Below are 14362 nucleotides of genomic sequence, written 5' to 3' on the forward strand. Positions count from 1 at the left end.
TCCAAGAGTGATTTTCTTCTAGGTTTTGGGAACTTTACTGCAGCATTTTAGAATCTGTCGTTTATAAAGAGCATAAATCACCCATTTATTTTTGAAAAGTGGATTTACTAGCAAGTCTAGTATTTGAAACCGAGTGCAGTTAAAAAAATATATACTTTAGTTTCATTCTGGCTGGCTGGGATTAGTCTAAACATACAGAATTTTTTTCTAAACCATGTGCCATATCTGACAAGAAAGGTGAACAGCTATGATTGCAATCATAAAAGGATATTTTATAGCCTCTCTGTGAAATGGAAGCAACAGTAAACTAACCAATATGGTACACGTGTGTGAGGCATAGTGTGTGGTTAGGTTTTATCCCACAAGCAGGATATGCATTTTGCCATCTAGTTACTCAGGATAGTTCATGGCTTCCCCCTCCTAGGGCATGGCGTTGAGTTGTGTTGGACCAAACCCTTCAGCTTGGTGGAAATCTGCATTTCCACATGCACAGGTCTGTACTCTGGCTGTTCAGTCTTCTGTGGATTTCTCATTGTTCCACAGCTTCCTCTGTGCTTTCTCGTCTCCATATTTGGTTCCATTGCTTCCTCCTTCTGGAATGTCCTCATTAGCTGTCCCAGGCTCTGACATCCTTCCCGTGGCTCAGGGTGGCTTTGGCCTGCTCCCTCCAGGAAGCACATGCCCAGGGTCCAGCCACTTCCTGGCAGGCTGCTGCTGCTGATCAAGGCTTCTTCCCTTCTTCCTTCATCATGTCTTTCTCTTGGTGGATTGTCCAGCCAAAAATAATGTTTCCTTCTGGAGCATCTTGTATTTTTATAGCAGCAGTGACAACAATCCTCTCAAGTTAGTGAGTTTTATCTGTGCAGCTCCCCCTCTAGACTAGATTGTACCTAAGGTCAGGAGCCATGCCTTGTTCACAGCCTCTCACGGGGTCTGTGACAGCACTTGAGCACAAGGGACATGTGTCTGCGTGTCCATGGCTCTGGTGGGAGATTTCAAGGGGAGGAGGTGGCCACAATGGGCTGGAATGAAGTTTGGGGACTGTCGGCTGAACCTCCACTATTTCTTGTATAAGAATTTACATTTTCTTGTGTCTGGATATAACCGTGAGTCAAACAAGGTTTTACAGGGACAGAGAATATGAGATACGCAGTTTGACGAGTAGAATAAAAATCTTCACAGGAAATTGGTCTAGTCGACAGTGGAGTCACCAGCTAAGAAAATGAAAAAGTCTTTTTCTCTCCTGTGGCTGAAGCAAGGCCTGTCACAGTCCTGTCCTGCCTCTCCTGCCTCTTTCCCTCTTTCCTGCCTCCTGCTTCGTCCCTTCCTTTCCCTGTCCTTCACGCCTGTCCCCGCTGCCAGTGGGGCAGCCGCTGTCCTTCCTGTCCCACTCACTGGGAAGCCTCTTCCTCTTCCCCACTGGACACCGACCTGGCAGTAAGTCACAGCGTCCTTTCTGTGGCTGCTGCGTGCTCTCAGCCCCTGCTCGGGAGAACTTCCTTCTGCTCTCTCTTCTCTCTTGCCTGCTCTACACAACACTCCTGCACAAGTGTGACCAAAATCCAGGAGAGAGGAATGCGTCTCCCTCAGTTCACAACCTTTCAGTGCTCCCTGTGGCCTCTTAGAAGATGAGATAAGTGTCTCACCTGCAGCCCTGGGCACCCTTCCCTCTAGGACTGGCCCTGAGGTCCTGCCGCTCTGCCTGCCCAGACTCTCCTGCCCCGAGAGCAGGTCGGTGCTGCCTTGCTCGTGGGGTTGGTCCAGCAGGGGCCACAGCGCCTCTACTCTTGACGGTAAGCTTCTCGAAAGCACAGTTCATGTCTGAGTCAACCTACCTGCCAGATTATGAGTACGGTGCCAAGCACGCAGTAAGTGCTCATTAAATGGTTACTGAGTGAGTGAGAGTAACTGGCCTGTCAGTCACTTTTCCCACCATTACATAGGAAGGAGGATGAACTATCTGCTTTTTAGAAGAGGTATTTATCCTATTAGGCTGGGAGCATAGGGAATTGGGGGGGGGGGTGTCATGTAACTTGGATTAAATTCCAAACCTAGATGGGGAGGATTAGTGATGCCACTAATCCCAGGAGAAGACGGACACAAAATCAGCAATGATTTAAAATATTTAATTGTTTAAGGAAAAAAGTGGTAATACTGTTACCACTGGTTTCATTAAACTCTGGTTTTGAGCTGCGTGTCAGTCATACTTGAAATATTTCACTAGTCACTTAGGCTTTTCATGTTTCCTTTTTAAGTGTGCTACAAACTGTAAGGCTCCTTAAAGGATCAGCCGGTGGAACGCGATGGGATAAATAAAGAATTGACTCTGCTTTATCACACTGAGTATAAAGCGAGTCCTCCTCCTTGTGGGCTGTTTATCGGTCACTTCCCAAGAGCAAAGGGAGCCATCGAGATACATCTTTAAAGATAATCTGCTTGACGGGAGAACTCTACTGTGCATAAATCCCTCTTGATAGATGTCCAGTGAATGTATGTATGTGGTATTAAACTATACTGTTTGTTTGGAATTTTTCATTTAATGTAATAATATGCAGGGCATTTTCTGGGTCACAGAATGGAAAGCATCAGAGTTCTCTAAGTGTTGCTTTGATTTCAAATTTAGCCCAATTAGGAATTTTTCTGAAGGTATAACACAGAAAAGGTCGTGGGGTGGGATCAGACAGAAAAGGTCGTGGGGTGGGATCAGAAGGGGGTACTCAGGAGGAATTCTTCAAGGCTGGGGGGGGCCGTTTCCCTGTTTTTTTCAAATCCACTGTCTTGCAGCAGCATGGCGCCCTGGGAACCACACTTTAGAGATACAGTGTTGCTGCAATGGTTGCTAAGACTGTGATACAAAGATGTTAAAAGAAACAGCCTGAAATATGGGATTCATTTACAGGGGTGAGACCAAGAGGCAGGGGACAGAGACGGGCACGGGGCCACCTCTTGTAAGTTCTGTGTCCCCACCCAAAGCAAGACGTGCCCTCATGCGCCTTCCTGTGCCCTGGGGCCTGGGCTCCCTTTCCTCCAGATTCCCCACTTGCCTCCCTTCCTCTTCCCTGCCCTCCTTGCCTTTCCTTTCCTCCCTTCCTTTCTTTCCTCCTTTTATTTCTTCTCCAACCCTTTGGAACGTTTCTAACCATGACTCTACCTGGCATTTCTCTAGTGTGCTTTCTCCTGCTCCAGGCGGTGACAATATTGATGGGTGTGATGGAAGCACAGTGTGCCTCTGTTTAAAAACATGCTTTTAAATTAAGTGTTGCCACACTGTGGTATATCTACACAATGGAATACTACTCTGCTATGAAAAAGAATGAAATGCTACCATTTGCAACAACATGGATGGACCTAGAGAAAATTATACTAAGTGAAACAAGTCAGGCACAGAAAGAGAAATACCACATGTTCTCACTTATTTGTGGGAGCTAAAAATAAATAAATAAATATACAAACAAATAAAGGTTGGGGGGGGAAGAGACACAACAAATCCTTGTACTTGTTAAGACAAGTGAACAGATATGATGTAGTGGGGGGGGGAGGGGAGACGTGGGGAAGGAGGAACAGGTAAAGGGACATGAAAATCAACGACAGTGTATACTGAGAAGCTAAAATAAAAAAAAAAAAATTGAGTGTTACACCTGGAGATCGCATGTAGTTGAAGTGTTAGACTGGGAGACTGGAGATGCAAGAGATTAAGCTGTAATTTATTCATAATTAGGAATTCATAAAGAAGGTAGGCATGAGACCTGGTGGCTGGAATTCCTTTACGTTGTCCTGTGAATCCGCTGTCACTGAAGACAGCAATTATGCATTCATTTATTGGTGTCATTGTTATTGGGACTAAGCAGAGTCAGGAGAAGACCCTGCTTCTGCTGGGGGTCGGCCACACGGTGCCCGGTCTCTGTGCTCAGCATGTGGCCGAGACCTCCAGAGTCACCTCCTCATCTGCCTCAGGGATTTGTGGCTTTAATAAGGGCTGGCTCCCGTCGCCGCCCCTCCCTGGGCGTCTGTCGTCGTCCTAGGCAGATGCCCACAGCTTGGCTAGAACCGCACCTACCCGGGACGCGGTGTGGTGCTTGGCCCGCACACCTGTGCGATGATGCTGGGGACATTTCGTCCTCGGTGAGGGACAGGGAGAGTCGGGTGTGGCAGGGTCGGGCCAGAGCCAAGAGCCGGCCCCGGGTGGGGAAGGCGTGGACGCTCATGTGTCTTAGAACAGGCGACAGGGGAGCCCCGCGAGCCCCCGGGCAGCAGAGCCGAGGGGCGTGTCCCCAAAGGGCAGAGACTCTCCAGCACTTTCCCACGCCTGTCTTCAGAGCGGGGTGGAAAGTGTGTGTCTGTGGCTCTCGGAACAGTCCCGGAAGGGGACAGCCGATGGGGAACCGGGAGAGGCGAAGGGTGGAAGGCGGGCCGCTGAGGACAGGGGCTGAGCACAGTCCCCGCGGGCCTGGGACAGGCCTGCACTGTCAGGAATGTGGGTGTCATCCGGCTGGGGCCTCTCAGGCCTCCGCATTGGCCCACTCGTCACTTGCTCTGGGACGTGCTCATAAGGCCGGGATGCTGGGGACTTGATGGGCTCACTGGCCACTCTTGTGTGTCAGGCCGGTGACTCACAGCTGCGGGAGGGCTCGCCCCGGGTTGGCCTCCAGAGGCACCTCCACCCGTGGGTCCCAGGAGACACGCACGAAGCCCACCAACTCATTTCACACGCTGCCGTCCAGTAAACTGCTGTCACATGGCAGCTAACTGTAGCCACATCTGCTTGCAGCTGGACAGAGACCAATGACCTGGAGGTGACATTCTGGGCTTCGTTTCCATTCCCTCTAGTCCATCCTATTCCCCGAGCAAGAACATTTAATGTCCACCCCCATGCAGTGGGAGAAAGGGAGGAAAAGGAATAAAAGTGAGTCAACAAGATTGCATGGTGAGGGCAAATGAGACCAGAGCTGCGATCACATGCTGGTAGTGAGAGGGTCCAAACAAACAGCCTCATTTCCTCAGTGCCTGTGGCTGCTGGGAGCCCCCCACGGGCTCTGCAAATGCAATCGCTAATGGGAAACAGAGCAGAGCATGCATCTCACACGTAAAAGTCTTAGTCATACTACCAGAGAGAGAGAGAGAGAGAGAGAGAGAGAGAGAGAGAGAGAGAGAGAGAGAGAGAGAGAGGCTACATGTTAGAAATTCAGTTTGTTTCCCAAATTTTTTATGCTAGCTTTTTTGCCAAGAATATATCAACACTTGCAGCTGTTTTCAAATTAGAGCAGAAATATTTTGTAAGTCTGAAAAATAGTAAGGAGTGTTCTGTGTCTTCCATTATTAAATGGAACAGAAATGTTAGTTTATTTAACTAAGTCTCCTTTCAGTTGAATTAATGATGAAGAATTACTTTCACATCTTTGGGATCACATCAATCTTACTCCTATTAATCAAAACTAAATGATGATGATAAAATAATAATAAAACAAATGACATGATTATGAGCTCCTTGAGAATGAGGGAGAGATTAATTCACCCCTAAATCCGCAATACCAAACATATTTTTGGAAGTTCAAAAATGCTGTGAACATGTAAGCTTTTAAGAAATTATTTGTCCTGCAACATTTGGCGTCTATTTTGCTCTCTATTTTGTTATTAATTTTTAAATTCTATGCACAGTTTTTTGGGGGGTAAATTTTATTGAAGTTTAGAGTACTTACAGAAACATATATCCTAAGGGCACAGCTCAGTGCATTTTTCAAAAAGCGAACACACCCCTGAGACCAGATCATGAAAAAGAACATTACCAGAACCCAAGAAGCCCCTGGGATCCCCTTCGAGTCATCACCAGCTCCCTAACCACTCTCCAACTTCGATTTGTTTAGTTTTGAATTTTATGTAAATGGAATCACTCGTCAGTGCTGTTCAGTGCGTGGCTTCAGTTTGCTGTGTGTGGTGGTTGACAGATTCTTCCATGTTGCAGCTGGTCTACTCCCAGTGCGGGAGTCCGCCCTGTGAAGTATACCATTGCTTATTTACCCATTCTACTGTTTCCAGCTGGGCTACTGTGTATAGTGCTGTATGAACGTTCTTGAGCATGGCTCCCCCCCCCCCACAATTGTATTGAAATACAACAAAGTGCAAAAATCATAGGTACACAGCTCCATGATATTTTTACAGATGGATACACCTGTGTAATAACCACCTGCATCAAGTAGAGAATGTTTCTGGTACCCCAGAAACTTCCATCCTTCCCCTCTTTTTCGCCCCCACTGAAGGTCACTGAGATTGTGACATCCTTCACCATAAGCAGTTGGACCTGTTCTTGAGCCTAACATATTGGGATCCTACAGAGAGGACTCTTGTTGGAGAAGTGTTAAGATTCTTTGTCAGGGCATTGCTGGGAGGGAGAAATACATGGCACGGAGAGAAGCATTTTGGAGACCCTCACAGCAGTAAACAAAAAGTTAAACAAGAAGGACAAGAGTAGGACAGGCTAGTTAAAACAGCAAACGAGACGGAAGTTAGGAAATGAACTCCCCATATACAGAACTATGTTTCTTTATAATGTGTTAATATCTAGAAAGAGTGTGAGCTCTTGGTGCTTTTTTTGTGTGGTCATCTTTCATGTACCACACCAACATATTTTTGTGAATGAAAGAGAATTAAAAATAATACCACCGAAAAGATCAAACTCCGGCTGCATGTGATTTGAGTACATGTTGTTTTGTTGAAGTCGTTTCAGTTGCATAAATGTGTGAGCACGTCTTTGGAGGAGCGTCTGCATGCACATCTGGGGGGCTTGTACCCAGGAATGGAATTGCTGGGAACGAGTGTGTGAGCACCAGCCCAGGAGACTGTCAGACGGTTTCCAGAGAGTTTGTTCTGCTCAGCAGTCTCAGCAGGAGCGGAGGAAGGCTCCCCCTGCCGCACGTCCTTGGTTCTTGCCCACTTTTAATTCTGCCCAAGTAGCCCGAAAATACGTCCTTTTGTGTCCACATATTTCTTTGGTTGGGTAGTTCGTCATTCAAGAGACTCCCTGAAGAAGTGACACAACCAGGAGGAATATTGGGACAGCAGTATCACCACGAAACTATTTTGACGTTTTGCACAGCACAGGGAATGTGCAAAGGAATTTGAAAGATAAGCTGTTTCGACTTGGCAGGTCTCCACGTGTCCCTATTTGGTGGGATGTGAAACACATAGAAGTTGCTAAAGCAGTGGTGTTAAAGGTCTATCTTCCATCAGAAGCAGGAAAAAATGAGAAAATTGAGGAAATCATCTTGCTTAACAAATTCCAAATCTGCCTTTGTACAGTAGACGTGCCACAGCTAACGGATGGCATGACATTGCACGCTGTCTCCCTCCCAGTGTGGCACACGGTAGTGCCACAGCGGGCGTTGGCTCTCTGGTTAAGGGGAAAGGCGCTCTCTGAACAGAATGAGTGAGCCTCTCACCTTCTGTCCTCCTGCAGGGAGTGCCCCTTGGTTTCAGAGGAGCCCCCTGGGGCCTGCAGATCAGAGAGAGGCCGGACACAGGCTTTTCTTCCAAAGGAAGTCCCTGACCTTCTCCCCTCCCTGCCTTCTTTGGCACTGGTACTGTGTATTGTAAAATCTTGGTGTATTTTTAGAACTAACGTACTCTATAACATTAATGCTGATGGTTCAACTCTCTGGAACTCTTAATTGGAGCATGAAAGAAAATTTTAATGATATTGATTGTTTTAACATATCCTGAAAAGCTGACAGAGACTCTTAGAGAGAATATAAAAGATGTCTGGTTTAGGGATTACCTTGTAGGACCGTTTGCATTCCTTTCATATTGTGTTTTTGTTTTCGCTGCCTGCTGGCCTCTGCTGTGGAAGCCCCTCACCAGAGCCACTGGGCCAGGATGGGCCCCTCTGTCCTCCTCCTGCAGAGGGGACCCCTCATTCGCTCCTGGCAAGGCTGGAGGCCGTGTGGCCCGAGGCCAAAAGAACTTTCCAGATTGACTTGGTTCTCAAGTTTTCCTAGTTTTAGCAGGGTGAACGATGACGTTTCCCAGGGGAGATTCTAGGGCCCTCTGTCCCCTGGCCCTGGGCTGCCTGTGTTGCTGTGGTGCGAGACGGTTGTTTCTGTAACAGAGTCCAAGGCCCATGGCTTCCTTGTCCCTTGGAGGCTTCCAGGCGGAGGTGGCCTTCACGAGTGACTTCCGCCAGTGGAGGCCATTGGGTCAGGTGGGTACCACCCCGGAAAACAACACAGGCGTCACTCCAGGGTTGTGGGGCAGAGTCACTTGACCCTAGAATGCCAAGGGGGGCAGGCAGGAAGACTGCATGCTTCACTGAGTGTGCCCGTCCTTCCCATCCCAGAATCTGAAACAGATGGGAGGGCGCGAGCCGAGGGGCCAGCATCTTCCAGACGTGGGAGAACAAGCAGCTTCCTAAGCCCTCAGATGTGCAGCCGGGGGCTGTGCAGGCCGCGTGAACTGTGCCTGTCTTTTGATTTTGCTGAGAAGTCCAGATGCAACATGTACTTCCTCAGGAAGTCATGAAATTTGTGACATAGCCTTTAACATGTTAGGTCACCAGTGCAATTGGAATCTGAGCAGCCCATGTAGTCTATGCGCCCCTTTCACACACAGTGACTCACGGCGGAGAGCTAGGGCTTGCATGCCTGAATGCTGTTATCCATGAGCGGTTTCATCTCCGTGGTTACACCGGTTGGACAGGTGTAACCTTTGAGCATCTCTTGTATCTTTTTAGCAGTGGCCTTGAATCGCATCTTCCCTACTTCCACGTGCCGGCGTGAAATCCTGTGAGGGCTCTCGTGGAATGGAAATTGTTTTGAAGTAGATTTTATTTAGCAAAGTAGACATGCATCTTATGATTTCTGTTCAGCATTCTAAAATGTATTTGTTGTTTTTAAAAATAAAAGCATTAACATAAATGCCAGGCCACCCAAAATGTGACTCACAAATCATGGTCTTAAGAACACCTTGTGTTCTGAAAGACTGACCATAATTTAGATGTTCGTGGAATTATCATTCTTTCACTTTGCCTTGTAGGGCCAGAAGTAGTAATAAAATTTCCTGTAAGAGTAAAGCAGATAAAATTTTATACAAAACCAAAGCCATGCATGTTTTGGCCTGCGATTTTTTTTTCTTCTTTTAAAATTTTGGCTTTAAATACAGTATAAGCTGGAGGGGGAGGGGAAGGTGGCTTCGGCCCTTCACGTCTCATTTCAGATTCTCTCCAGGGCCTGTCAAGACCAGAAGTCTTGTTCAGGGCAGGACAGCGCACTGGTTACCCTCACACACTGGAGCATGAGAGGCAACGTAAGGACACACACATAGTCATGGCCTGTCACTTCTTATCTGGGGTCCCCTGTAATTAAGGCATCCACTGATAGCTTATGGGAGTAGGTCCAGGAAATTCATTTTTATAGCCCCCGTCAAATTGAATAAAGATAAGCTTCTGAGACTGTATCGACATTTCAAAAGAGAAAAGCCCAGAATCCCCACAGAGCCATTTTCAGCTTCAGTCCTTTGGTTCTCTGCTTAATCTGATTATTTCAGAGAAACCACCCTAAACCTGAAAGTAGAAAATTCACACTACTTGAGGCTGTTTTTGAGTTTCCTCCAAGTATGCCTGGGTGATTGGTGGACATTTCCTAAAGGGACTCTGCAAATAAGGGAGTCTTAGCCTGGTTGATTATTCCTTTTGATGTCAGCAGGAATGCAACACGATTAGCATCCTTTAAAGAACAGAGATGTGTTTCTGAGCCTGGCTTGGAGGCAGCAAGGCTGTCAGGGGGCTGACACAGGACCCCAGAGGGACTTGGAGCTGCCTTACCCTTTGGGCTCTTCTGGTTTGGGGGCTAACCTGGTTATTGACTAGCTCTGTGAGCAGCTCCAGGTACCAGTGTTTCTCCCAAGACTTGCAGCTGTCCCTGGCTCCTGTGGTCATCTGGAGTAGTCATCCAGTCATTACTGCATACCTGCTGTGGAACACTTCCCCCAGCGTGTGTGCACCAGTGTGCTGTGAGCGGAGGTGCACAGTGTCATGGCACTGTTGTTTGCAGTGGCCATTTAAGGTTCATTAAATGGATACCACCAACACCCCCAACAAGGAACAACAGTAAGTGGGTGCCTACTACTCTATTCATGGGTTCTAAGATGTCCATTTATTAATGTTTTGACAACTCTGAAATTGGGATAGATCTAACAATTGATGATGTGTCATTGATTAGTACCATTCTTTATTTCTTACTGTGGGATTTGCAATTGATGTAGTGGTAGATGAAATACAGTCTATGTCAGGCTCAATGTGAAGCTCTAGGCTGTCTCCACAGAGCTCCGGGGGGCTGGGGAGACATGTGAATAAAGAACTACAAGAAGCATGTGATAAGTCTCACAACAGAGGCACAGAGTCAGCCCTTCATGGGAACCCAGGTAGGGAGTAATAACCCCTCACCTGGGGCCCAGACAAGAGGTGGTGACAGCTGAGCTGCACGTTGAGGTCTCTCAGTCCTTGTATTTGTGCGTTCTAGATGAGCCTTCTGGATCTAGGTTAAAAATTTTGACCTCATCTTTTTGGACGTCTCTGAGTGGTCACTAATATCCAGATTGTGAAGCAAAACTGTGCACATGGATTGATTTAAAATGTTAGGAGGTTATGAGAGTGTTTGCTGAAAATTGCCTAAAATGTGAGTCAGAGAAAGAAACAGATCCATAATCTCTGGAGTTTGTTTGGACTATTGTCAATGTCCCCATTTCCAAAATACAAAATTAAGAACAGCTTACTGTCTTGGAGGCACTTGTTCAGATTTAACTTTATAAAATAAGTATCTCCAGATGCAATTGTTTCATGCAGAAGGTCTCCATGGCAATGGAGCTAAGACTTGAGTATGTTGTTAAAAATATAGACTTCACATGATCACCTACTATTAATAGCAACGATTTTATTTTTAAGAAACTATTATCACCTGAAGCAGAATATAGGTATAAGTTTTACTTCACACTCAAAACATAGCCTCTAACAAAGCTTATTAACTAAATCATTCATCTCACACCCCTTTGCATTCTGTCCACTATACCCGTGTCTATCGTGGTTTAAAACTTGGTTCCTTCTAAGGAACTTGCAGGTGTGTGTATGACCATCGTGTCTGTATCTTTTAATGTGTTGGCAGCTTTACATGATGGAAGTTGAAGCTGAGTTCTAGTTTCAACCTGGTATTAGTGTGTTATGTGAAACCTCTTGTTCAGCTTTGGCATTTGGGAGATGGGCATGGTGGTACCTATCGCAAAACTATGGTTATGGTCATTAAATGAGATGACAGCTGGCTGTTTGTGGCACCTGGTGGGCATTTGAATGCGTTAGTTCTGTTTTTCTCCAGCTTTTGTCACCTGCTTGGATTATTTTCCTTGCATTTTTAATAGGAATTTTTATGTTAGAAATGAACTACAAGAGCATTTTGTTGTTGAATGTTCTTTAATTCAACAGTCAAACTTTAATTGAATTAAAAAATCACTTCTTTAAGATTTGAGCTTAAAAATCAGCTCATTCATTTTCTCTCTCTCTGCACAAGTGTGTCTTGCATGTCTCTACGTCCCTGATGTAAAGCATATTAATTCAAACATCAACCTCAATTTGAAAGTGTTCTTGTCTTTAAAGATATTTTCTCTTATTTCCAGGGTGGCTGTGCTGGCTCTGGCTGTGGAAAATGCGACTGCCAAGGAGTGAAGGGACAAAAGGTAAGCAGCTGAAATTGAATAGCCATCACCACGGAAACCATTAGAAACTGATCCATTAAAATTAACCGAATAATTGGCGATTTAAGTTAAAGCCTATCAATATCTTAACAATTTCCTGAGAGGAATACAAACAAAGCAGAACCAGGCTTAGCATGATTTGTGAATAACGACATTATTATGATAGCTGTTCCTCAAGAGTTGTAATAATTGGGGTCAATTAATATAGAAAAAGGGATTTGGTTTATTTCCCTTTTTTGGCTCTGGAAGCAACAAGTGTATTTCAAAAGAAAATCTGCTAAATCAAAGGTACGTTTTGGAATTGATATATAAAACCACATTGAGCATGTTTCTGTAAAAAGGAAAAAGTTTCATACAAGTTGTCAAAGGTCACAATTGCAACAAATTTAAAAATCTCAATTGGCGTTATTGCGATTCTAGAATCAGACAACAGTTCATTCCACGAAATAGAATAAATGTTCCAATGAGCTGAGCAAAAGAGGTTTTAAAGACAGAAAAAAAAAAAAAAAAAAAAAGGCTGAAGAAAGCAGAAACAAAGAATAAAAGGAAGATCATTTCAAAGTCATTCTCCTTGTAAGGTGCGGACAGGGAGAGGGAACTTTAGAAAAACAACTGACTATTTAGCATCAGGCTATTTCAGGCTGCTGCTTTGGTGCAAAGATTAAAGCAGAGGGAGCCTCATTAGCATGCTTATTGAAGATTCAAACTGGCCTGTTTGGGAAATTGGCTGTTATCTCTCTCACTTGACTTCTGGGAAGGTCAGACAGCAACTTAGTTTAGGTTTGGTGACGTGGAACTTTAGCAGGGGTGACTCCAGTCTGATTTTTCACTCTGGTGTGCTGGGGCCTTGTACAGGAACTTAGTGCAAAATGATGGCCTCCTATAACTTTTATTTAACAAACTTGAGGGCATTCTATTCAAAGTAGTATTCTTAAACAATTCTGTAACCATCACATACATACTGGTCTAGATTTATTTATAAAAATAGTAAGTATTTATTCCAAATGTAAAATATTATAATTTTTTTCTAAGCAAGCTCCCTTTCTCTCTCTCATTAAGAATCACAGATCTAGACAGAGAGAATTTTCTCTGGAAATCCATTTGTATATATCTGTGCATTTCAGTTGGCTCGAGGAGGGGTGCCTGTCTGGGTTTTACCCACAGGCCCGGGCAGCATCCTGATACCGCCTGTGTCACCGTGGAAACCAGGTGTGGCGGTGCAGAGACAGTGAGACTCAGGGCAGCTGGGGCCCTGTGGACCGCGGTGTGCCCTGTGGACCACTCCCTGTTTTCAGGGAGCTTTAGCGAATTCTACTGTACAGAAAATTGTTTCTTTTTTTTTCTAGCTACTTTCTGAAATGCCAACATTATTGTTCTTGAAAATATGCCTGAGAGTTGGTGGCACTAGCATTACCTGGATAGTGTTTGAATGGAGGGAATATGTGAAAATAGTTTATTTTGCTCATTATCAACCAGAGTTCAGCAATTCATCTTCATGTGGTTTGTTCTTTTACTTGGGAAATTTCCCTAGCTAGTTCCAGTGTGCGATTTCGAGAGTTATTTTAAAGTAGAGGCGAGTGAGTATTTTTCATTCCCTGAAGACTTTTTAAAAGGAAGATCTAACCTGAATTGTACACAGGAGCACACTGAACTAATAAAGAAGTCCTGGAGACGATCAGGGACAGGACTGGGGTCTCGGTGGGAGGTTAAGGCCTGGCTGTCCTGGAGAGGCTGGGCAGGGTTAGGTCTCCCGTCCCGAGGGACTCTCTTGACTGCCACCCCTTTCCATCCACGATGCAGATCTGGCCCAGTCCCTCCCTGGCTCTGGCTTCTCAAACTTTCCAATTGGGTACATACCTATAAACTTATTTATGTTTTTTAGCCTCAGTAATTTTGATTTTTACCCAAAAGTTCACCTGTCAAAATATAACAAGGTAGATTTATCCAGGCATAGCTTCCCGACATTTTTGGCTGACCTCGTGAGATGATGGCCACTGGTCGGAGAATTAAACCACTTGCATTCAGAACTGGCTAAACGTCATCAGAGAAGGCAGCGCACCAAGGGTCAGGGGGCAGTATCGAGCACCTGATCCCAGAAGGAATGGGTCTTTAAATGTTTTATTTCAAAATTGCCCTTCTAGGAAACCCTCACAGTGGGCACTGCCTGCACCTTCTGCTGGGGACAGGGACGTCGGGGGAGGCGAGCCTGGGGGTAGCAGCTGTGTCTTGAGGTTGTGCGACTTTCTGTCTTGTGGTGAGGTTTCCTGCCAGCCTCCTGCTGTGACCAATGTAAGCCGTGAACCTGGAAAACACCAGGGCTCCTGCAAGGGACTCAGGTGCAGGAACCGGAACCTCCGTGAATGATCTTGGCCTGAGCTGGCTCCTCAACACCCAGTCTTCTCCACGGTCCACTTCAGATTTTTAATTTTATTTTCCCATAATAAATATTTAAAATAAAATACTGGCAAGCTATAGATTAAGCTATTCTGAATTTGTGTTTTAAAAGACTATAATTATTGAATGGATTCAGAAAACCTCTTGAAATCTAGGGCAATAGCCAAATGGTTTAGTATTATATCATTTTAACAACTGTAGAGATCTGTCTTTTCTCATCTTGAGCGTAAACATTTCGGGT

At 45.4% G+C, this 14362-nt stretch overlaps 1 protein-coding gene across 2 annotated transcripts in view; it reads left to right on the forward strand.

Moving 5' to 3' along the window:
• The window catches only part of COL4A1 (collagen type IV alpha 1 chain), a 144398-nt gene that overhangs the window by 51349 nt on the left and 78687 nt on the right, over positions 1-14362 (forward strand). For both annotated transcript variants that reach the window (XM_063102493.1, XM_063102494.1), the window contains exon 2: positions 11650-11709. In XM_063102493.1, coding sequence (XP_062958563.1) covers positions 11650-11709 — 60 coding nt within the window. The remainder of the gene's footprint in view (positions 1-11649; positions 11710-14362) is intronic.

The sequence above is a fragment of the Cynocephalus volans genome, chromosome 7 (assembly GCF_027409185.1).
Source record: "Cynocephalus volans isolate mCynVol1 chromosome 7, mCynVol1.pri, whole genome shotgun sequence".
Classification (NCBI taxonomy): Eukaryota; Metazoa; Chordata; class Mammalia; order Dermoptera; family Cynocephalidae; genus Cynocephalus; species Cynocephalus volans.